The 25,340-nt window shown below is 37.6% G+C and overlaps 1 protein-coding gene across 4 annotated transcripts in view; it reads right to left on the bottom strand.

Annotated features, from left to right (window-relative positions):
* Positions 1-25,340, bottom strand: part of ITCH (itchy E3 ubiquitin protein ligase) — a 101,302-nt gene that overhangs the window by 46,183 nt on the left and 29,779 nt on the right. For 3 of the 4 annotated variants that reach the window (XM_061437329.1, XM_061437328.1, XM_061437326.1), the window contains 5 exons: positions 22,611-22,701; positions 14,740-14,881; positions 11,053-11,177; positions 9,193-9,330; positions 6,589-6,634 (listed from right to left, as the gene is read on the bottom strand). In XM_061437329.1, coding sequence (XP_061293313.1) covers positions 6,589-6,634; positions 9,193-9,330; positions 11,053-11,177; positions 14,740-14,881; positions 22,611-22,680 — 521 coding nt within the window. In that variant the 5' untranslated portion in view covers positions 22,681-22,701. Of the gene's footprint in view, positions 1-6,588; positions 6,635-9,192; positions 9,331-11,052; positions 11,178-14,739; positions 14,882-22,610; positions 22,702-25,340 lie in introns of those variants that run through there. The other variant, XM_061437330.1, reaches the window with a different exon arrangement.

The following is a 25,340-nucleotide window of genomic DNA, read 5'->3' as shown; positions in this document are numbered from 1 at the left end:
ACAGTGTCAGACCTTATTTTGGGGGGCTCTAAAATCACTGCAGATGGTGACTGCAGCCATGAAATTAAAAGACGCTTACTCCTTGGAAGGAAAGTTATGACCAACCTAGATAGCATATTCAAAAGCAGAGACATTACTTCGCCAACAAAGGTCCGTCTAGTCAAGGCTACGGTTTTTCCTGTGGTCATGTATGGATGTGAGAGTTGGACTGTGAAGAGGGCTGAGTGCCAAAGAATTGATGCTTTTGAACTGTGGTGCTGGAGAAGACTCTTGAGAGTCCCTTAGACTGCAAGGAGATCCAACCAGTCCATTCTGAAGGAGATCAGCCCTGGGATTTCTTTGGAAGGATTGATGCTGAGGCTGAAACTCCAGTACTTTGGCCACCTCATGCGAAGAGTTGACTCATTGGAAAAGACTCTGATGCTGGGAGGGATTGGGGGCAGGAGGAGAAGGGGACGGCAGAGGATGAGATGGCTGGATGGCATCACTGACTCGATGGACGTGAGTCTGAGTGAACTCTGGGAGTTGGTGATGGACAGGGAGGCCTAGCGTGCTGCGATTCCTGGGGTCGTAAAGAGTCAGACACGACTGAGCGACTGAACTGAATTGATTCAGAACGGTAAGGTATGCTGATTCAGATTTCAAATAACTCTTCAGAAAGGGCACTATTTTATCACAACCACAGATAACCTTGTCATCATTTTCTTGGTTTTCATTAGCTCTTTAATATTTAGGTCTGGAACAAGGCTGACTGTTCCATAGCAGGAGAAGGAAGTACACTTACTTCCAAGAGCTAGGTGCTCTCCTTCTACCCCAGAAAATGTTATACAAAATGTTCCAAGTGATCTAGAACAGAGGTGTCCACAGACTTTTTTTTCTTTTTTTTTTTAATTTAATTTTATTTTTAAACTTTACAATATTGTATTGTTTCACCAAATATTGAAATGAATCTGCCACAGGTATACATGTGTTCCCCATCCTGAACCCTCCTCCCTCCTCCCTCCCCATACCATCCCTCTGGGTCGTCCCAGTGCACCAGCCCCAAGCATCCAGTATCGTGCATCGAACCTGGACTGGCGACTCATTCCATATATGATATTATACATATTTCAATGCCATTCTCCCAAATCATCCCACCCTCTCCCTCTCCCACAGAGTCCAAAAGACTGTTCTATACATCAGTGTCTCTTTTGCTATCTCATATACAGGGTTATTGTTACCATTGGTGGGAATGCAAACTAGTATAGCCACTATGGAGAACAGTGTGGAGATTCCTTAAAAAACTGGAAATAGAACTGCCTTATGATCCAGCAATCCCACTGCTGGGCATACATACTGAGGAAACCAGAATTGAAAGAGACATGTGTACCCCAATGTTCATCGCAGCACTGTTTATAATAGCCAGGACATGGAAGCAACCTAGATGTCCATCAACAGATGAATGGATAAGAAAGCTGTGGTACATATACCCAATGGAGTATTACTCAGCCATTCAAAAGAATACATTTGAATCAGTTCTAATGAGGTGGATGAAACTGGAGCCTATTATACAGAGTGAAGTAAGCCAGAAAGAAAAACACCAATACAGTATACTAACACAGACTTTTTTTTAAAGGAACTATCATTTCTTCTGAGCAATGTCTTCAGTTGGAGAGAAAGAAAGGGGGGAGAACACGAACAGGAATGTCAGATATAAAGTTACTGCTGTTGCTACTGCTAAGTTGCTTCAGTGTCCGACTCTGTGTGACCCCATAGACGGCAACCCACCAGGCTCCCCCGTCCCTCGGATTCTCCAGGCAAGAACACTGGAGTGGGGCGCCATACAAAGTTACTACTGTTGGTTAAATATAGCCAATTCCTTTTCCCAGGGGAATCATTGATTACAAGGCAGAGCATGAATTAGCTAGTTTGGAGATGATTCAGCTAAAGCTCTGATAACCTACTACCTGGTAAGTGGAAACCACTACACTGCACTAATTCATACCCTGGACCTTGTGGCAATCCTGAATAAAATTTAATAGATTCAAGAAACCAAAACAGAGGCAGTACCATGTATTAAATCATCTTCACATTATGGTCCCCAGAAATCAAAGAATGATATTTGGACCAGAGGCAAGCACAGTTCACAGGAGCCTGTTAGAAACACACAATCTTGGACTTCACTCCTGATGCACTATATAAGAGAGAGCGTTTTAACAAGATCTCCAGATGATCTGTGTGAACAGTAGGGCATGACACATACTGCTGTGGGCATTCCTCAAATGGTTATTCTGAATGAACAGAAAAGCTCATTCACCAATTAGGTGCTGACTGCCTGTAGGAAGACCAAGCAACCTCAGAACATGAACAGAATGCAGTAAGAGTCAGCTCTGACACACTGCTTCCCCTCCCCTAGATGATGAGTCTTAAACTCCTTTCGAGTTGTACACCTTTTTGAGACTCTGAGTATTGCCTCTCTACACTACTTTAAGATGGGAATGGGTGAATTTAATTCGGATGACCGTTGTATCTACTAATGTGGGCAAGAATCCCTTAGAAGAAATGAAGTAGCCTTCACAGTCAACAAAAGAGTTCAAAATGCAGTACTTGAGTGTAATCTCTGAAACGACAGAGCAATCTTGGTTCGTTTTCAAGACAAACCATTCAATAACACAGTAATCCAAGTCTATGCCCCAACCACTAATGCCAAAGAAGTTGAACGGTTCTATGAAGACCTACAAGACTTTACAGAACACACACCAAAAAAAGACATCCTTTTTACCATAGGGTAGTGAAATGCTAAAATAGGAACTTAAGAGACACCTGGAGTAACAAGCAAATTTGGCCTTAGAGTACAAAATGAAGCAAGGCAAAGGCTAACGGTGTTTTGCCAAGAGAATGCACTAGTCAGAGCAAACAACCTCTTTCAACAACACAAGAGATGACTCTACATGTGGACATCACCAGATGGTCAATACCAAAATCAGATTGATCATATTTTTGCAGCCAAAGATGGAGAAGCTCTATACAGTCAGCAAAACAAGACTGGTAGCTGACTGTGGCTCAGATCATGAAAGCCTTATTGCAAAATTCAGACTTAAATTGAAGAAAATAGGGAAAACCACTAGACCATTCAAGTATGACCTAAATCAACTCCCTTATGATTATACACTGGGAATGACAAATAGATTCATGGGAGTAAATCTGATATAGTACCTGAAGAACTACAGAGAGAAGTTCGTGACATTGAACAGGAAGCAGTGATCAAGACCATCTCACCAAGAAAAAGAAATGCAAAAAGGCAAAATGCTTGTTTGAGGAGACCTTACAAATAGCTGAGAAAAGAAGAGAAGCTAAAGGCAAAGCAGAAAAGGAAAGATACACCCATCTGAATGCAGAGTTCCAAATAATAGCAAGGAGAGATAAGAAAGCCTTCCTCAGTGATCAATGCAAAGAAATAGAGGAAAATAATAGAATGGGAAAGACTAGAGAACTTTTCAAGAAAACTAGAGATACCAAGGGAACATTTCAAGCAAAGATGGGCACAATAAAGGACAGAAGTGGTATGGACCTAACAGAAGCACAAGCCAGAAGTACACAAAAAAGTTCTAATGACCAGGAAAACCAAGATGGTGTGATAGCTCACCTAGAGACAGACATCCTGGAATGCGAAGTCAAGTGGGCCTTAGGAAGCATCACTACGAACAAAGCTGGTAGATGTGACTGAATTCCAGCTAAGCTACTTGAAACTAAAAGATGACACTGTTAAAGTGTTGCATACACTCTATCAGCAAATTTGGAAAGCTCAGCTGTGGCCACAGGACTGAAAAAGGTCAGTTTTCCTTTCAATCCCAAAGAAGGGCAACACCAAAGAATGTTCAAACTACTGCACAACTGCATTCATTTCACACGCTAGCAAGGTAATGCTCAAAATCCTCCAAGCTAGGTTTCAACAATACATTAACCAAGAACTTCCAGATATACAAGCTGGATTTAGAAAAGGCAGAGGAACCAGAGATCAAATTGTCAACACCCACTGGATCATGGGAAAAGCAAGGGAATTCCAGAAAAACATCTAATTCTGCTTCACTGACTATGCTCAAGTCTCTGACTGTGTGGATCACAACAAACTGGAAAATTTCTAACGAGATGGTAATACCAGACCACCTTACCTGCCTCCTGAGAAATCTGTATGGAGGTCAAGAAGCATCAATTTGAACTGGACATGGAACAACAGACTAGTTCAAAATTGGTAAAGTAGTACGTCAAGGCTGTATATTGTCACCCTGCTTATTTAACTTATATACAGAATACATCAAGTGAAATGCTGGGCTGGATAAAGCACAAGCTGGAATCAAGATTGCTGGGAGAAGTATCAGTAACCTCAGATATGCAGATGACATCACCCTTATGGCAGAAAGTGAAGAGGAACTAAAGGGCCTCTTGAAGAAGGTGAAAGAGAGTGAAAAAGTTGGCTCAAAACTCAACATTCATAAAACTAAGATCATGGCATTGGCCCCATCACTTCATAGCAAATAGATGGGGAAACAGTAGAAACAGTGACAGACTTTATTTTCTTGGTCTCCAAAATCACTACAGATGGTGACTGGAGCCATGAAATTAAAGACATTTGCTCCCTGGAAGAAAAGCTATGATAAACGTAGACAGCATATTAAAAAGCAGAGATATTACTTTGGTGACAAAGTTCTGTATAGTCAACGCTACGGTTTTTCCAGTAGTCATGTATGGATGTGAGAATTTCACCATAAAGAAGGCTGAGCACCAAAGAATTGATGCTTTCAAACTGTGGTGCTGGAGAAGACTCTTGAGAGTCCCTTGGACTGAGAGGAGAGCCAATCAGTCAATCCTAAAGGAAATCAACCCTGATATTCATTGGAAGGACTGATGCTGAAGCTGAAACTGCAATACTTTGGCCACCTGATGTGAAGAGCTGACTTACTGGAAAAAGACTCTGATGCTGGAAAGATTGAGGGCATGAGAAGGGGACGAAGAGATGGTTGAATGGCATCACCAACTCAATGGACATGAGCTTGAGCAAACTCTGAGAGACAGTGAAGGCCAGAGAAGCCTGGCATGCTGCAGTCCATGGGGTCACAAAGAGTTGAACACAACTGAATGACTGAACAACAACAATATACTATACAAAATTGTCAATGTGAACTTATCACCATTATATTGAAAAGCAATTAGCTACAAATTTAGTGCTACCATGGCTTTGCTCTTTGCTTGTCTTACAAGTCTGTTTATCTCACCATACATATTTACCTGATCTATTAGTATATGTAAGTTTAGATGTTTAGGAACAAGATAAAGAATCCTGAGAACCCAGATGCTAATACATTCTAAGGTTATAATATGCAAATCAATGATTAACAATCAGGAAGGCACTTTGAAAAACAAAATCTTGAACATTAAGCATCAGTCACCTTGGTAATTCATAAAAGTGACAGAAGACAACACTGAGAAATACAAAATATCCAGACATGCTATGGGGGAAAGGAGACCATCAGAACTATGTTGATGACACATGTAGTGCTTGATTTAAACAAAAAAGTAGAAAAACCTAAAGCTGTTTAGTAAACTTCTTAAATGTCTGGCGGGGGGAGGTTTTTGCCTTTTTCACTGGACACATGCCCAAGTGATGAAGTCAGCAAACAAAAGCAAAGGGTTCACTGCCATGATTCCTGTAGAGCAACATTTAAACAGCATGTGACAAACAAACCCATCATCTAAAAGGCATGCTCTCTGGAAAACGCTAATGCAAAGGAATTCATGCTTAACACAAAGACATGCTCAAAGATCAGTCTGGCAATCTCATAAACCCAGAAGACATTGTCCCTCAGGTTATTTGTAACAATGACTCACTTGGGAAAACATAAAGCATTAAATGAATAAATAGCATGAAGCCAGGGCTCTAGCAATGGCTTTGCAAGAAATTTACAGCTGTCTAGAGTGGTTTCATAAAGTATTTTAAGAAAGATTCACAAAAATGAAATACAGTGGTGTAACACAACCTTTCAACACTACAAAATTGTATCACATTCTCGCTAATGTAAAAGTATGGGTTTATTATGCAAAAGAGGACCAAAGAACACTGAAATATTAAAACATCTTTATGAGGGACATTTCATGACTTCAAAAAAAAACTTAAGAAAAAAATAAAACTAAAAAGAAACACAAAAACATAGGATGTCTTCTGGTCTACCGAGAGAGTTATTAATTTTTAAAACCTTTTCTATCTTTAATCACAGTGAGAAAATTAGAGCCCAGCTTTCCTGGAAAAGGAAACAGTCCAACAATGATCTTAGGATTCTAAACTTCCCTACCTTTGGGAAAGTGCCAATATATTCACTTTCTATAAGGTGAAGAACTATTAGTGTTTGGGTACCTCTGGCCTACGTTACAGAACTGCAGTCATATAAGCTAAGGCTCTTGAATTTTCCATGAATATTTCCTTTCTTACCTAGAGCTCTGAAATTTGACACATTTTTATATCAATTTGAACTTGAAGTTTTGACAAAAATGAAATTTATTCATTCTCCCTTGTTTCTCTCTGCATTCTATGATATGTAATAAGTGAACTCTTACCTTGTTTCATCCTTGGGCCTGGAGCCATCATCATTGTGTGAAGCACCTTTAACATTAAAAGTTAGACAGAAAATGAATTTCAAGAAGTCGTACGTACATTTTACCTAAAGATGCTTTGTAAACAAAACCCTTCATTGTATCTTTCTAGTAACAAAGATTGGGTTCGATCCCTGGGTTGGGAAGATAATCCTGGAGGAGAGCATGGCAACCCATTCCAGTATTCTTGCCAGGAAAATCCCACAGACAGAGGAGCCTGGCAGGCTACGGTCTATGTCGTCGTGACGCATCGGAGATGACTGAAGAGACTGAGCATGCATGTAGTAAAGAACATGCTGGAATGGAGTTAAAGTCCAACATGATATTTAAAAGGAAAATAAGATAAATGTTCACGTGACTGAGAAGTTTTATCAAAATTGAGCAAATGATTATTTTTTGTCTGTGTGCAAATGATCGTTTTGTATAAGAGATGGTAATGAGTCAAGGTATATTACTCACGTGCTACTTCTGCCTAAATGTCTTATTTATTTACTTACTTATTTAGCTAGTTAGTTGGCTGCACCAGGTCTTAGTTGCAGTACACAGGAAAGTTGAAGATTTTCATTGTGGCATACAGGATCTCTAGTTGTGGCATACGAACTCTTAGTTGTGGCTTTGTTGCCCTGTGGTATGTGGGATCTAGTTCCCTGACCAAGGATGGAACCCGGGGCCTCCTCTACTGGGAGTGTGAGTACTAGCCAATGAACCACCAGAGAAGTCCCCATTTGCTTGATTCTAATTCAAATGTATTTTAGTCATCTTTTGTATTCCAATTACCTCCCTCTAAAAGTGCAGGATAATGAGAAGATTTTGAAAATAGAAAAATCAGTAATATCTTTCTTACGCAAAGGCCCTGAAAATAGCTTCAAGAATAGAAAAGGCACAAATGGGTCTCAAAGTGGCCAAAACAAATGCTACAACAGTCATACTTTCTTCAAGTTTTATTCATGAAATATCCTTAGGATTCAGTAAGGAACTGTGATACAGAGGGAGAATACTATAGGTAGGCACAGACTGCAGCAAAAGTAGTATACAGAGAAGTTTAAAAAACTATGAAATGCAAAAAGAACAAGTTTAACAGCCTAGGTCCACTGAGTTAAAGAACAACAGTCCCTGAATACAGTCCCAACTTTCAAAGAGTGAAATCATCACTATACTACTCCAATGAAGTAATGGATTACTTCATTAAAAAGATGCTGAGTCACCACTATATTATTACTATATCATACTCAGCAAGGTTGGCAAGTGTCTCAAGATTTTATTTTTAAAAATGGTACAGGTGGATAGATAAAATGTGGTACATCTGTGCAATTTAAAACTATGCAGTAATAAAAAGCAACAGACTACTGAAACATTCTACATCACTGATAAACCTGAAATGACATTATCTATGCTAAGTGAAAGAAGCCTGACACAAAGACTACCTATTGTTATGATTCCGTCTATATGAATGTGTCAACTCTGAACCAGTATAACCAATTCAGAAATTTCTTTCTACCCTCATTAACCCCAAAGAACCAATATGGAAGATATAACCAGGACTATCTTGAAGGTTCTGCTATTAAAAAAAGGTCATGAATTAGAAAGGAAGTAGGAAGTCTTCCAAAGTAGAAACAGAAGTATAACAGCACCTGATCACTGCAAAATGCTCCATAATACAATTTCTAGGTAAACAGAGAGCTCTGTCAGACTAACCAAGGAGACCATTAACCTGTGCTTTGTCTTGACAATCTGTGTTCCAGGTGAAAATACACTTATTGGCAAATAAGGGATGGAAATATCTAAAGGAAATCCACTGAGAGGTGGTTTTATTAAGCATGCTACATCTCATATTTATTCCCTTTCACACTAGTAAACCATAAACTGTAAAATACATCAACATAAAACAAATCACAAAAATGGTTTTGTCATTATTTTAACTCAAAGACAGCTCAGTAAATGTAGCCTACAAAAATGGAAGAGGAATGGCTAACGATTCCAGCTTGTACTGGCCTGTCTGGTATAGTACTAAGGATTTTGAGTCAAATTTAAACTAAATCAGACACTGCTACAGACAGTAAACTATGTCTGCCACCGGCACTGGAGAAGGTGTAGCATCAAATGTGCCATATTAACTGCCACTGTTGGCCTACAGAATGGCTACTTTATAAATCAATTTATCACTCTCAGAGACAACAATGATTTGGCTTATATTTGGCTAGCTTTTCAACTCTTAGTTCCTAATAGAAACAATGTACTGAAAGTTTAAAATGAAAAATGTCTCTTTATAAAATGGAAATAAAATAATTTCTTTATGTGGAAAAGAATGGCAATAATTACAACATACTTTCCAGTCACTAGTTTAAGAAGAAAAGACCCTATATATTTCCCTGGTGGTCCAGTGGCTAAGACTCTGTGCTCACAATGCAGGGGGCCTGGGTTCAATCGCTAGTTAGGGGAACTAGATCCCATATGCTACAACTAAAGATCCTGCATGCCACAATGAAGATGGAAGATCCTGTGTGCTACAGCTGGTACTCAGCACAGCCAAATAAATAAAAATGAATTTTTTTTTAAGTGATTACTTACTTTCTGAACATGCAGTTTCACCATTGGCAACAACTTCAGACTCTAGTTGCAGCCCATCAAGACAGACTGACAAATCTCCTATTGTCTCTGCTGGTTCTTTGTCACCTACAAGCTGTAAAGTCACAACTACTTCCTCAACTGGAAGAGAATAAAATTACAGAAAATGGTCACTTTTTTTTTAAGTCATAACTGTTAAAAACATAACTGTCAGAAAATTTATATTTATATGTAGACATATTGTTTTAATACACTTCACCCAAGGTTTCAGGCCTTTTCATGCCAAAAACATTTTTAAAAATAGAACAAAATTTCCTAGTGCTTAATATCCACAATGTAATATACTAAATGGGGCTTCTCAGGTGGCTCAGTGAGTGGTAAAGAATCCGCCTGCCAATGCAGTAGATGTCTGATCCCTGCATTGAGAAGATCCCCTGGAAAAGGAAATGGCAACTCACTCCAGTATTCCTTCCTGGGAAATCCCATGGAGAGAGGAGCCAAGCAGGCTATAGTCCATGGAATCACAAGAGAGTTGGACACAAGAGCTTAGTAACGAAACAACAAACAAAAACACTAAATAGCTCAATCATCTCACTTATTATATTCATTCTCTTCTTCAAAATGAGCCATCAGGACAACTAAGACTACTCAGCAAGGTATGTCTGAATTATATGGAGTGAAAACATAATTTAAGAATGAATTTTTTCTTATAAATCCTAAATGAAGAAATAAAATTCTTAGAAGTATGCTTTGGATACTCAAGGGATTAAAAGTCTGTTTTAAAATCATGATATATTAATTAAAATAAGTATGTTGCAAGTTTTTATGTATCTATAGAAAACAAAGATCATGGCATCTGGTCCCATCACTTCATGGGAAATAGATGGGGAAACAGTGGAAACAGTGGCAGACTTTTATTTTTGGGGGCTCCAAAATCACTGCAGATGGTGATTGTACCCATGAAATTAAAAGATCTTACTCCTTGGAAGGAAAGTTATGACCAACCTAGATAGCATATTCAAAAGCAGAGACATTACTTTGCCAACAAAGGTCTGTCTAGTCAAGGCTATGGTTTTTCCAGCGGTCACGTATGGATGTGAGAGTTGGACTGTGAAGAGGGCTGAGTGTCGAAGAATTGATGCTTTTGAACTGTGTGTTGGAGAAGACTCTTGAGAGACCCTTGGACTGCAAGGAGATCCAACCAGTCCATTCTGAAGGAGATCAGTCCTGGGATTTCTTTGGAGGGAATGATGCTAAAGCTGAAAACTCCAGTACTTTGGCCACCTCATGCAAAGAGTTGACTCATTGGAAAAGACTCTGATGCTGGGAGGGATTAGGGGCAGGAGGAGAAGGGGACGACAGAGGATGAGATGGCTGGATGGCATCACTGACTCGATGGACGTGAGTCTGAGTGAACTCTGGGAGTTGGTGATGGACAGGGAGGCCTGGTGTGCTGAGATTCCTGGGGTCGCAAAGAGTCGGACATGACTGAGCGACTGAACTGAACTGATCTATCAAAAGAGAGGTATACACATATAAATAAAACCATCTAAAATAAAATCATCTCTGCTCTATTTCTTTTCCATAATTGAGTACAGCCTTCAATAAATATCTATCTACTAAATTTATTTATTTAGTATTTAAATAAATTTAAATAATATTTATTTAAAATACTGGATCCAAAATGAATGGCCAAACCAGGTATTAAGAATGCATTAAAGAGTTCAAGCTTTATCTCTGTAGTAATGTTACAACCATGTAAACTTAAAAACAAATAGTGAACAGTCATTTTCTCCACATTTAGCACATGAATTTCTTGCAAAATAACAAAAGCTGAGCTTATTCTTATTTTCACATACATACGTTTCATATTGTTTGACTTTAATGTTTCATAGATATCCAATCCAGCAGTTCCCAACAAAACATCAGATTTCAGTGTCTGGTGACTCCACACACGAAAATGTAATTTACTCACAGGGGTGACAATACTACAAATGAAAAAAAAAAAAGGTGAAAAAAGTATTTCCTTTAATATCACAATGGAATTCTAAATAAATTACAATTAAAATATCACCACGTATCTTACAGTTTACAACCAATATTGCCTGTATTCTATAATCTTATGAAAAACATATCTGAATGCTACAGGTTTGCATGGTCATCTTCATGCACTGGTGACCTATAGGAACGATTACACGTATGTATTATCAACAAAAGTAAAAGTGCTCATCATGCTACAAACTGTTGAAAAATAATTTTACTTTAGTAGTACAAAAAGCTGAAGCTGAAGCTCCAATACTTTGGCCACCTGGTGCAAAGAACTGACTCATTAAAAAAGACCCTGATGCTGGGAAAGATTGAAGGCAGGAGGAGAAGGGGACGACAGAGGATGAGATGGTTGGATGGCATCACCAATGTGATGGACGTGAGTTTGAGCAAGCTCTGGGAGTTGGTGATAGACAGGGAGGCCTGGCATGCTATTCACAGGGTCACAAAGAGACACGACTGAGAGACTGAAACGAACTGAGTACAAAAAAGTGATTTATACAAAAAATTAAATTCTTATTTTATGTCAGGTAGTGTGCTGAGCTTAGGATTATTTCATTTAATCTTCACAGTAACCCTGAGGTGAGAATATCACTTCATCTTCACATACAGAAGCTGATATTCAGAGAATAAGCAAATTGCCAAATATCACACAGCCAGTTGGTGATGGACTGTAATCTGAACAAAAATCTATCATTAAAATTTGTATTAAGAATGTTCTCAGTCAGCTACTTAAGGATTTCAGGATTATATTATCCCATGTTTCACACTGCTAGAGGCAAAGTGTCCAGGACAACTGTCAAATAAGGCCAGACCTTGCTAAATGCCAATACAGAATAGAAATTTGAATTTGCAATAAGCTGTATAAACACTATTTCAATTAGAAAAACAGAACACTATATAACCTATGATAGTCCTATGGTTCAAGGCTGTAAGATTTTCCTGACCAGGGACAGAACTCATGCCCCCCGCAGTGGAAGTGCAGAGTCCTAACCACTAGACCACCAAGGAATTCCCAGTGGCTGCTGCTGCTGCTGCTAAGTCGCTTCAGTCGTGTCCGACTCTGTGCGACCCCACAGACGGCAGCCCACCAGGCTCCCGCATCCCTGGGATTCTCCAGGCAAGAACCCTGCAGTGGGTTGCCATTTCCTTCTCCAATGCAGGAAAGTGAAAAGTGAAAGGGAAGTCACTCAGTCATGTCCGACTCTTCTCGACCCCATGGACTGCAGCCCACCAGGCCCCTCCGTCCATGGGATTTTCCAGGCAAGAGTGCTGGAGAGGGGTGCCACTGCCTTCTCCCAGTGGCAGATACTGTAACCAAACTAAGAAACTTTCACCTAATCATTGCCCCTCTTTGGTACAATGTATTCATTCTCTTTCAAAACTCTCAAAAATTGCAGGTTACTTTCAGGAGAACATATATTATATATTAAGAGAACATTTCTCTGTTAGTCATCTGAGTAATTATAATGGGGATGGAATAAAAGTTAATAAATTTAATTTTATTAAATTTGAAAGATAAACTCTGCCATCAAAGATGGCAGATTATTTCAGTTCAATTCTTGAGACAAGTACGGAAAGCATGATACCTAACAATGGAAGCTGTGTTAAAATTGCAGGCCAATCTCCTGTAACTTAAAAATTCAGAAGTAAGTGTTTCCCTCCAAATATGGCTGAAGAGCACTACCATATAGGGCTACAAGGAGAGCTTTTTTTCTTAACTTTTAAACCACTAAGTTCATGTTGCTATCAGCTCAAGAGCCTGAAAGCATATTTATAGTAAGCACAGTTAGCAGTTGGTAGAAAATAGATGAGTATTCAGCCTATTATTCTGAACATCTCCAGTCGTTATTGGAGCCTGTGGCCTTTTGAAGGTTTGTTTTTAAAAAAATGTTACTCACACACAGTTTTCATCTAGATCAAATCTCTAATGTGGCACTAACTAAAAATGAAGTCTAAGAAACATTAATGTTGAAATAAATACAAATGAGAAACATTAGAATGATACTTCTGAAAATAGGTGTCAAGATGATCTTTGGAAAATTCTTAAGTTTCATTTATTTGTTCAAAATCATTGTTAAATACAAGATGCCCTAGAACTTCAAAAATCCATGTTAAAGATTAATGTAGGTATATCCAATTTGTTTTGTCATTTATTAGAAATATTGTTCACAGAGGCATGCATCATGTGAAGAGAAGAGCTTATCACTTCAGGTGTCTCATCTCACCATTTAAAAATAAAACATTTTTAGTAACAGGTTTGTTTTTCTAAGAGAAAAAAATGAACAATTTCAAATGTTAGGGAATGAAAGCAATTTGTCCACATTTGATAAAATAACAACTGGTTATATTTTGAACTATGCTTTAATATATAACATACTGTATTATTTTAAAAATATACTGTATTATTTTAAAATCTATTTGTTGATAAATCATACATTTTCTTCCCTTTTAGTAGAAAAAGTTTAAAAATTAACCTATAATTCCCTTCAACCTATTATGCTTTTCTTACCAACATTTAGGGCTTTGTCAATTAGTGCTGAAATTGAGCTATATCCCACGTCTATGAATTTAAATGACAGATAAAAACACCAACACACAGATATATGCACAGGAATGTATACTGCACTGTCTAACAGCATGTTAGAAATCAACTGTATAGGGAACTAGTAAAATTAATCACAGTCCATCCACATTAAACAGTATTATATAGTTATATTAGGGATGTTAGACCTGTACATACTCAAAAAAAAAGGATGTATGTTTAACATAAAAATAGGGTGATAGAACAAAATGTATAATTTTTCTAAAGAAAAAAAAAAGTGGGTAGGTTTTGTGTGGGCACTGTAATTAAAAAAAACACAAAATTAAATTTTGTTAAAAACTAAAATTTAAAATAAAAATTAAATAATAAAAAATGAAGTGAGTTCCTGATATCCCTCTATTTCCAACCTAAATTAAGGAAAGAGCTGCTAATATTTCTGGGCCCATAACCCTGGGATCCAGAGAAGGCAATGGCAACCCACTCCAGTACTCTTGCCTGGAAAATCCCATGGGCGGAGGAGCCTGGTAGGCTACGGTCCATGGGGTCACTAAGAGTCGGACACGACTGAGCGATTTCACTTTCATGCACTGGAGAAGGAAATGGCAACCCACTCCAGTGTTCTTGCCTGGAGAATCCCAGGGACGGGGGAGCCTGGTGGGCTGCCGTCTATGGAGTAGCACAAAGTCGGACACAACTGAAGCAACTTAGCAGCAGCAGCAAACCTGGGATCTCTCAGCTACTATTTAGTGGCAACAGAGATACCATCAACAACTAAACAAGAATGCAATGAAAAGGAGAAACTGGGAAAAAAAATAATTAAAGAGAAACAAGACTAAAAGAACAAGGAGGGTAAAATTAAGAGGAAGGAGGAACAAAAAAAAAGTGAAAAACTTTCTAAAAGCTGCATTTCTGCTGACCTATTAAACAAAATATACCACAGAAAATACTTTCAAACCTACACTGTAAGAGGCTGCTTCCATTTGGGACTGTTCGTATTGTTGCATTTTTCTGTCTTCTTTGACTGTCCATCTACTGTGACTTCCACATAAGGACTTGGCCCAAACCAATTCTTTTTATTTTCTTTAAGTTTTGCTGAAATGACTAAATAAAAGAGAAAATATTTCAGTATTCAAGATGTTAGTCCATCCTTCAAATCAATTTAATTTCACAAAGATTAAACAGAGCATTATTTTTACTCAAGAGAAACAAAGCCATTTGCTCTAAAATATTCACAAATTTTATTCACGGATGACCTGTGTATTTCTTACCATCTTATTAAAAAATATAGGACTTCTCACCCATCCACCCAAATTCCCATCAGTAGTGTCACTAGTCTCAGAGATCTTGAGGTCAATAAAAAGTACATTGACAAACTTGGTAAACAAATATGTGAATGCCTACCATCTATCAGATATTACTGCTCTAAACCCTGGACAGAACAGTTTATAATTAGAGATAAGTCCTTGTGATGAAAAACAGCCTAAGGTGGCAGAATATGAGTTGGTAGTAAAGAAGTTTTCTAAGGATATGGTACTTTCAAGCAACCATCTAAGGGACAAGGAGCTATCTATCCATGTCAAGATCAAAGGTAGGAAGAAGAGAACATTAAGAAAACAGTACAAAAGCTTTGATCTAAGAAAAGTAGAGCAAACAGAGAAAAATGGTAAATAAAGTGAGATCACATTTGGCTTTGCAAGCCAAGATAAGGAATTTGGATTTTATTCTAAGCATGCTAGAAAGCCACTGAAGGAAGAGTTACAAACTAAGATTATGTCTAGCACCTCATATATCTCTCATTACCTTAGCAAGAGCTTCTTACATCCTGAGCCTAAGTTAGTCACCACTGCCATAAAACATAAAACAGCCTTGTCCCAGCCTTGTGTGGAAGGAAGGCGCCAAGAGTAGATTCGAATCTAGAACACCCCACAGCTTCCACAGGAGACAACTCACTGGTCCCCTATAAATGAGATGACCACAGCCAAAGAATTATTTTACTACCTGGATATCTACTCTAACAGCAAAGTTCAGAGATGCCAGTGCCTATCAAGACTAACAGGCCCTTGTGAGTTGCTAGGCAAGTTTATACAGGAGCTACGAAAGAAGTGCAGTATACAGTCCAACACATAGACAATCTGGGCACTCTAGCAGGCACAGACCCAAGTGGTGGCCCTGAATCCCCCAACTTCACTTTGATCTAATATTTTACTTCTGTCCTTTTACACTTAAGAGACTGCTACAGCCATCTAAGAAACAGTAGGTTAGACTACGGTGGTGAACATGGATATGGGGAGGAATAAATATTTTCTAATGAGAATCAACAGGATTAGATTACATTAGTGAGCTACGGAAAAGAAGCAAGGATATCTCCTGTGTTTCTGGCATGAGTAACTGGATAGAAGGTGTTATCATTGAATAAGATGGAAAAGATCTAGGAAAGAACAAGTTTGAGGAGGGTGGCATGGGCAGGAAATCAAGTGTATTATAACGGATGTATAAATTTGAGATGCTCATGAGACATCAAAGTGGAAACACTAAGCAAAATGTCTTTTTCAGAACAGAAAATGCTTAAGTGGGGATCAGACCTATCTCTGACTAATATGTACTATAAAGCCCTACTACTTAATACAAAACCTAATTTAATCACAGGATTGCCCCAGAAAAATCCCTATTTTTAATACATTTGTGGTCTGAGAAAAGGTGAAACAGCCCATACACTCATGCATAAGTTCATTTTGTTTCAGGGGCTCTTGTGATCCTCTAAAACTGATTAAGCCTAGAACAAAGAGCAATGCAGCTATCCTGAGTGGCTTTTTAGGATTCAAACTTTGGAAAGCTATTTACCACATAATCCCACTCAACCCCACGAGAGCCATTTTAGGAAACTTTAAATGGGAAAATAAAAAGAGTAAGGGAAACTAACACCAACTGTTAGTGTTCTACTGTGTCTGGCACCTAAATATTATGATTTTGACTCTCACAACTGTTCTGCAAGACAGGTATTATCATCTTAATTTTTACACATAAAAAAAGAACAAGATCAACAGAATTTAAAAGTTTATCCAACAGTCACAGCAAAGCTTGGACAGGAGAAATTATGTTAAGTGTTCAAATCTCAAAGTTTAGATTGCACAAAACTTTCATTACAGTCCTAACATTGTAAAATACATCAATGTACTACTTCCTAAAATTTAAATTCCCAAGGTAAATTAAAAGATTATGAATTATAAACTAGAAGAAAATTAATCAGAAAAATGTCAGTATCATCCGTCACCTGGGCTACACCTAAAGGCCTCTAACAACTGTCTATTTTTACTCTCACTTCTCCAGCCCAATTCCTCATAGCTACTAGAATTGTGAACAGATGTGACCGTGTCAATACTTTTCAATGATTCCCTAACGCCTGAAAAATGAAGTTTAAATTCTTCTGGGGCATTTTATGTTGCTTACTATGTACTTTTACAGCCTCTTCCTATACAAAATCCCACACAGGCCCCTAGTGTTCTAACCACTCTTACCTGTTTGCTGTCCCTCATAAGGACCATGTACTTTGACTGCTCATATGTGCTACTTCCCTCCACTCATAATGATCCTTTTTCCTTTTCATCCAACACAATTCTACTTCCTGAGTTGTCTTTAATCTCTTCTCTTTGAAGGGTTCTTTAAATCTAACAACTCAAAATTGTTCTATGCTTGCACAGCATTTTCTTATCTATATATGGCTCCTGTTGCTTTTCATTCAGTCTTAGTTCTTAGTAGGTTTATTAGTTTTTGCTTATTTAACTCAACCTGCAATCCCCTTCATGGCAAGGTATAGCAAGTGTGTATATTTAATAACTTCCTCTTCAATATGAAATAAAAGTTTTGACAATTTAAATATAAAGACAGTAAAAATAAATGAATAAATGTAAAGAAAGTAAAAGTGAATCCTTGGCTTATTCAACTTATTTTGGGAATCAGAAGGCTGTAAGGAACAAGGTAAAACAAATAAGGGTGGGGAGATCACCACACTTAAGTTAAGGGTGCTAAGTTATGATTAGCAACATGATGAACTGATAGGAGATAAAACCAGTTATGCAAGGATTACCCTCTGTGGTCAGAAGTCATGAGAGGCCAAAAGAGGCCTCTGTAGCAGAACCATGGCTTGTCTGGGCAGAACTGGATATAAACTCTTGACTTTAAATTTAAAGTATGAAGGACCCTCCTGGTCTCTAAGCATTGGGAGCTAAATATATGGTGTTCTAGTAAATCTGGAAAAATACAGTAAGGTTTAATTTCAATTTGTAAGAACTGAAATAAGATGGTTTCTCTTCCTCAAATGATGAGCTCTGAGTCAGGACTGAGACTAAGAAATTTCTAGGAAATACCAAAGTACTTGTTCTGCCCATGTAAGTATAATACTAGCATACAGTAAGCATCAAAACACAGATAAGCTTAGTATAATAGCTGAAGTTAGGTGCAGAACATAATTAAACAGGAAATGGCTAAAGACAGGGAAGGATGTAAGAAAACAGACTTATGTCCAAGGTAAAGGAACAGGCCACAGAATTAGAGATAAAGACTAAAGAATGATCCAGGAAATCAACTTATTCTGGGAATCGGAAGGCTATAAGGAACAAGGTTAAAACAAACAAGGGTGCTGAGATCAAGTTATGATTAGCAATATGATGAACTCTCAAAAACATTTAAGAGTAAGTAGGCATTTCTGATTTCCTGCTATAATTTTTGTAACTATCTGATAAGTTACAAAAGGATCTGCCCAACACAAGGATCAATACAGGTACATTCAATACTCAACAAAAGTGTTAAGAAATCACTTCAATGCCAAGAGAAGTTCCCAAGGGGATGCTTCATATAGTACCTTGATCAATGAAAGCATAGCACAAAAGACCACCTTTCTACTCCAGTTCAAATTGGAACAGCAAAATGGCTATTCATGTTATTTCTATAAATTAAGAGTCAAATCATAGAAAGTGTGACTAATGAACTGGCATGATTTTAAAGTTTAAGGTGTAAATGTGTAAATATAAGACATCAGGAAATAATTATCAATTAAGTTTAGTGAACATTCATCACCTCATATAGATACAAAATTAAAGAACTAGAAAAGGAATTTTTTTCCTTGTGAGAACTCAATCACTTGTGATGAGGTATACTTTATTTTATGTAAATTCTGAAAAAGAAAAGCAAGGCTGCCTTTCCCTTGATGTTCCTATAAAGAATTATGTGAAATTAAAACACATCAAGTTCTCTAAACAATCTATTTATCAACACAGTATCAATTTATGAATTAATTTTTTAAAACTCTTGCTACAACTTATATAAGTTTTTATTAAAACTTATTATAAGGTATCATTTATCTGAAATAAATTTTCTACTTGCCATCATCTGGTAAGGAAAAGCAATTAGCAAATGTATATACCGTAAACAAACTATGTACATGCACATGTAATGTATGTATGACAGAAAGAGTTAAATAAATTTGAGCAGGACCACAGAGTAACATTTTAACTTTTGACACTAAATTTCCCCATCAGTCTTTTACAGTAACTTTCTAAAACACCAATCCAGTTTACTGCTCTTTGTTAAAACCTCTGGTTACTTCCCAGGTCCCTTAGCAATGACTTTTTTTTTCTTTTGGCAGCCTTGACTCATGTGAAGGAGATGGCCCATTCCTGTGAATTCTCACAGGTCCCTGCTCTGCAGCAGTGGCTTTTAGGGATGTCGAGGGAAGCCTTGGCATTTCCCTCCTTCAGGCCATTTGCTCTGTCATGTTCATTGCTGAAAGATCCTTTTATACCTTTCTACTTTTTAAATAGTAGCAATGCTTCAAGCACCACTTTCTTTCACAGCAACTCTAGTCAAATACTACCCCTTTTTCCTGACCAAAGTCATTATCTCTTGCCATTACCATATACCAGGGCATATATTTTATACTTGCATATTTATGCCTTTCTTGAATTTTAGAAGTATTGAGGCAGCTTACCAAAATAAAATAAAAAAACAAAAAATTCAAATACTGTAGCTAGTCCATTAATACAGAGTAAAAAATACAACGTCAATTAAAGTGACTTGTGGGAAAAAACACTTTGTTCTGAGGTTTCTAGCACCAAAAGCAAAGTAAACAGTGAATTACAAAGGACACTTGATTGTAGTCAATTTGGCACTCTACTGTTTATTATCTGTTGTTCTCCATATCTGCCATATCTAATGATGTCTTTGCTAAATATATAACTTTTATCCATAATTCACGATGGCTGTTTTTGTTAAAAATGCTTTTGCCCTATACTTGTACATTCTCAGAATTTTTAGACTCAAGATTAAAAGCTTATAAATGGCTAAGAATTATGTCTTCTTGAGGTGCATTTAGGCATTAAGTGTTTTTCTTCCCGTGACGGTCACAATAGCAAAGATAGTTAGCTTATGCAAAGAAAAGTCGAAAGGAATATAACTTAAATCTGGTTGCTCAGATGATAAAGAATCTGCCTACAATGCAGGAGACCCAGCCAGGCTCGATCCCTGGGGCAGGAAGATCCCCTGGAGAAGGGAATGACTACCCACTCCAGTATTCTTGCCTGGAGAATTCCATGAACAGAGGAGCCTGGTGGGCTGTAGTCCATGGGATCGAAAAGAGTAGGACACGACTGAGAAGCTAACACTTTCACTTTTTCTTTCCTCACATTACTATTTTAAATTGCTGACTTTTTAAAAATAAAAAGCATGTATATTGCTTACATAACTTGAAAAGCTGACACTAATAAATTCTCTAAATCAAAAATTTTAACTTAAGCTGTCCCCTAAAAAAAAGTCTTAAGAAGCCTGGCCCAATGTAAAACAGCTACTCAGACTAGACTGAAGATGGGGAGAAAGTCAAAGTGTTAGTTGCTCAGTCGTGTCCGATTCTTTGCAATCCCATGGACTATAGCCTTCCAGACTCTTCTGTATATGAAATTCTCCAGGCAAGAATACTAAAGTGGTAGCTATTCCCTTCTCCAAAGGATTTTCCTGACCCAGGGATTGAACCCAGGTCCCCTGCACTGCAGGCAGATTCTTTACCATCTGAGCCACCAGGGATAGGGAAGGGAGAAACAACTAGAATCTGGCTTTGGCAAAGAAATATTAGAATCTTTCATTGAAAATCAGACATCACTAAGAAGAGACTGGAGTCAGTGAAAAGAATTCCCAAGAATAAATTCTAGCATGCTTTCAACTTAAGAAGGTGTTACTTTTATATAACTCAAATACTTTTAGGTTTCTAGAAAGATAATAATACAGTTTATAACTTTATATTCATACTCTAGAGCTGGATGTAAGCCGGGTACAGTATTAACAGAAACTAATATAATCAATAAATGCCATTAAATTAAAAGGAGAAAGACTAAGTTTCCATTGTGTAATAGACACATGCTTGTCTAAAGAAAAATCCAGTGCCTCACTTTGGCTAGTACAAATGGTTTCTATAAAAAGACCCTACAAAGAGATCATATGGAGCCTGACTGTGAAAGGTCTTAGCCCAGTTTTAAAGAAATTCACTAACATAGCCAAGGAGAAGCACTGAAGGTTTTTGAGCAGGTACAAATCAGGTGGCATTTAAGAAACATGAATTTGAAAGTGATCCACTTGGTTAGTATGGTTAGAGGAAAAAAACAGGTATTAGGAAAGTAATAAGAGCAACCAAAAAATTTAAATAGGCATTTCTCAAAAAAAGATATACAAATGTCTAATAATAAGCACATGAAAAAAATGCTCATCATCACTAACCATCAGGGAAATGAATTCAAACTCTTGAGATACTATGTCACATCCATTACAATATCTCTAACCAAAAAGATAAGCATTCCAAGGATGTTTACAAAACTGTAACCCTCATACATGACTGCTGGGAATACAAATTGGTCTGGATGCTTTGAAAATTAATTTGGAATTCCTCACAATGCTAAATGTGGGTATTACATGACCTAGTCACTCTACTCCCAGGAACACACTCAAGAAAACTGAAAACATACAACTTCACAAACAGTTATACACAAATGTTCATAGCATTATTCCTAATAGCCAAAAAGTGGAAGCAACCCAAACACCCATCAACTGATAAATGGATAAAGTATTTCCACATATGGAATAGTATTTGGCAATAAAAAGAAATTAAACACTAATGCATGCTACAACAGGGATGAATCTTGAAAACAATATAAGTGAAAAAAGTCAAGAGACAAAGGCCACACATTTTGAGTCTATTTCTATGAAACCAAAGTAGGCAAAGCTATAGAGAGAAAAATAATTAAGCTAGGGCTGAAGGTGGCTGGGGAATATGGGGCAGGGGTTTCTTTCTGGAATGGTGAAAATGTTCTAAAATTGACTGGTGATGGTTGCACAACTCTGAGAATGTATTAACAATCACTGACCTCTAAATGAGTAAACTGTATAGTATGTGAATTAGCTCTCAACAAAGCTAAAAAAATCCAAATCAAAATAAAAAACAATAGCAACTGCCCAAGCATGTTTAACAAACCCAAATTGTATACCATACCCAATAACAACCTGAAATTAAAATGTTATTTTTATATATCTACACATTATGTTCATTTATTCATTCAGCAAATACTAATTCAACACCTGATATGTAACAGCCACTAAAGGTTTTCTTCTCAGAAGATTTTTTATTGATGGTGAAAGTGAAGTTAAAGTCACTCAGTCGTATCCGACTCTTTGCGACCCCATGGACTACACAGTCAAAGAAATTCTCCAGGATTCTGGAGTGGGTGGCAGGGTAGGGGTGGGCGGACACAAAGAGAATGAGGGAAGTAATGCAGTAGATCTTTTTAAGACTTACCAGTGATCTGAAGTTGTGATTTCATGGTCAAACTACCCATTGAACCAAGCTGTGATCCACTGTCAGACATATCACCAACAGGAAGGCAAACCTGAACAGGGCAAAGGAAACACTGTGAACGTCAAAAATTCCCACTTGAAAAATATGTAAATGCTAACCAGGCCATTTCCACGTCCCACTGAAGACCACAAAATAACCAGTGGCCTTCACACTGCTAAAATTCTAGTATCCATCCTGCACTAAACTATCAGCAAAATCTGAAATGGTTGAATTTCTTTCTTCTGTGGTTTACTTTCTTCTTTTAGTTCCCAAGACACATTCTCGAGGTTTATGTCCTACCTTACTGATTATTCCATCTTAATCTTCTTTGATGATTCCTTCTGGTCTCTCTACCCTCTTAATACTGGAATGTCCTAGGGCTCAGTTATTGGTTCCCTCTTCTCTCATATCTATCTTCATATTCATTTCCTCAAGGATATCAACCAGTGTTATGGCTTTAAATATCATCTATATACCAACAAGTCCCAACTTTACATTTCTATCCCAGATTTCACTCCTGAATTATAAACAGCAACTTCACTTGGTATCTAAAAGATATTCTAAACTAATACGTCAAAAACGGAACCCCTGATGTCCTCTGTGAACTATCTCAGTTGAAGGCAATTTCATCCTTTCAGATGCTCAAGCTAAAAACTATGGAGTTATTCTTGACTCCTTTGTTCATATGTCCCTTCCCATCTGCTGACAAATTCTAATGTCTCTATTTGCAAAATACACCTAGAATCCAGCCATTTCTCATCACCTCTATCATCAATCTATTCATAGCCACCTGACAGCTATCTTCTTCCTAAATTATGCCCCTCTCCTAGATTAACCTAAAGTGACCCCATGGACCATACAGTCCATGGAATTCTCCAGGCCAGAATACTGGAGTGGGTAGCCTTTCCCTTCTCCAGATGATCTTCCCAACCCAGGGATCGAACCCACGTCTCCCACATTGCAGGCAGATTCTTTACCAGCTAGAGCCACAAGGGAAACCCAGATTAACCTAAAAGGTCTCCCGTTTTCCATCCTTGTCCAGCCTCAGTACCTATTCTTAACACAACCTGGATGACTTTAAGATGTTAAAAAGTTCTTCAAATTTTCCCATTTTACTCGAGTGAAAGACCCTGTATGATACATGCTTCCACTGCTCCCTACCTTCTGATCTTATTTCCCCTCTACTTTCTGCCCCTACTCAGGCACCTACCTATTATTTTTCAAACATGCCAGCACATTCTCGCCTTAAGACCTTTGTTCTACTTGTTTTCTTCACAATATTAACAGTCTGTTCCACCTATCCTGATCATTTTTTTTCTTCTACAGACAATGTGATCTTTTGACATACCACATAATTGACTTGGTTATTATGTTTATTGGTTTTGACTCTCTGGGCTAGAATATAAACTCCATGTGAGCAGGAATCATTTTTTTGGTTCACTGATAAAACCCAGAATCCCAAAACAGTGCCTGACACACTGCAAACACTTAAACATCTGATCTGTGAAAGGAACAAAGATGGCTCCTGAATTATACTAAAATAAACAACCCTAACATATCTTCTTCAGTCCATAGTCTCAGAAGAGTTAATCCTCATGTGGTAAGGCATGCTCTACATAACAGAGATTTTATAACAAAATCAGGACACTTGGGCTTGATTCCTGGCTACAACACTTATTGTATGATACTATTTGAGTTATGTAACCTCTCTAGGTCTCAGTTTCCTGTCAGAGAAACGGGGATAACACCATCTCTACCTCACAAGGTTGTTGAAAGACTGAATGATTATGTATGCGGGGGGAAAATGCTACGAATGTTTATTATTCATACTGTCAGAATTTAACTAAATCTGTTTTTAAAATAAAATGTTCTTAGGCTTTTGGGGACTTGATAAAATATCAGGAATATTTTGAGTGGGTCAAAGATTAAAGTAAAATTTACTTAAGCACTCACTATCTGCCAGGTCCTATGTAAGAAATACATAAATACAATAAGGCAAAGTAACCTGAAACTGTAAACATGTCTACAGTATTCATACAAAATTAGGCTTCCATTCCCTGGTGGTCCAGGGGTTAGGACCACTTGCAATGCAAGGGCATGAGTTCGATCCCTGGTCAGGGAACCAGAATCCCATATGCTGAGGAGGCAGGGAGGGAGGGACGGACAGATGTAGGGAGGAAGGAAAAAGAATATGTTCAAAGCTAAAATTCTGGCAGCCTTAACTCAAATGACTAGCTCATTCCCTTGGCTTGGTCTGTATATTTTTTCCCTTCACTTTCTATGTCTACTTAAATTGCACCATTTCGGATGTTTTATACAATTTACTAAAAGAGCCATTTATTTTAAATACAGAAGGCATACATCATAAATAAAGCCATTAGTAGTCACCCAGAATATAAAGGCACTGAGGTGTACCATAAAAGTCAACAGAGCACTGCACAGGATATTCTTCTGATGCAAACTACTTGTTACAGAAAGAGTCCTCAAAGACATCATTACCACATATGTATAGTTATTTTCTCCTCAATACTGAAAAGACTCTTCACCACAGAATTATGACATCAAGATAAGGAAATTAAGAGGCAGTGAGAAAAGTCCAACAACTGGATGCTGATTTTATGCATGATAAAGTATTATTCTAGTTGCTGATCTACAGCAACAGTTTATTGCTGGAAAAATACCCTTTTAAAT

This window comes from Bos javanicus, chromosome 13 (genome assembly GCF_032452875.1).
Source record: "Bos javanicus breed banteng chromosome 13, ARS-OSU_banteng_1.0, whole genome shotgun sequence".
Classification (NCBI taxonomy): domain Eukaryota; kingdom Metazoa; phylum Chordata; class Mammalia; order Artiodactyla; family Bovidae; genus Bos; species Bos javanicus.
Note: the sequence above shows the minus strand (reverse complement) of the source record. Positions and strands in the feature narration are given on the sequence as shown.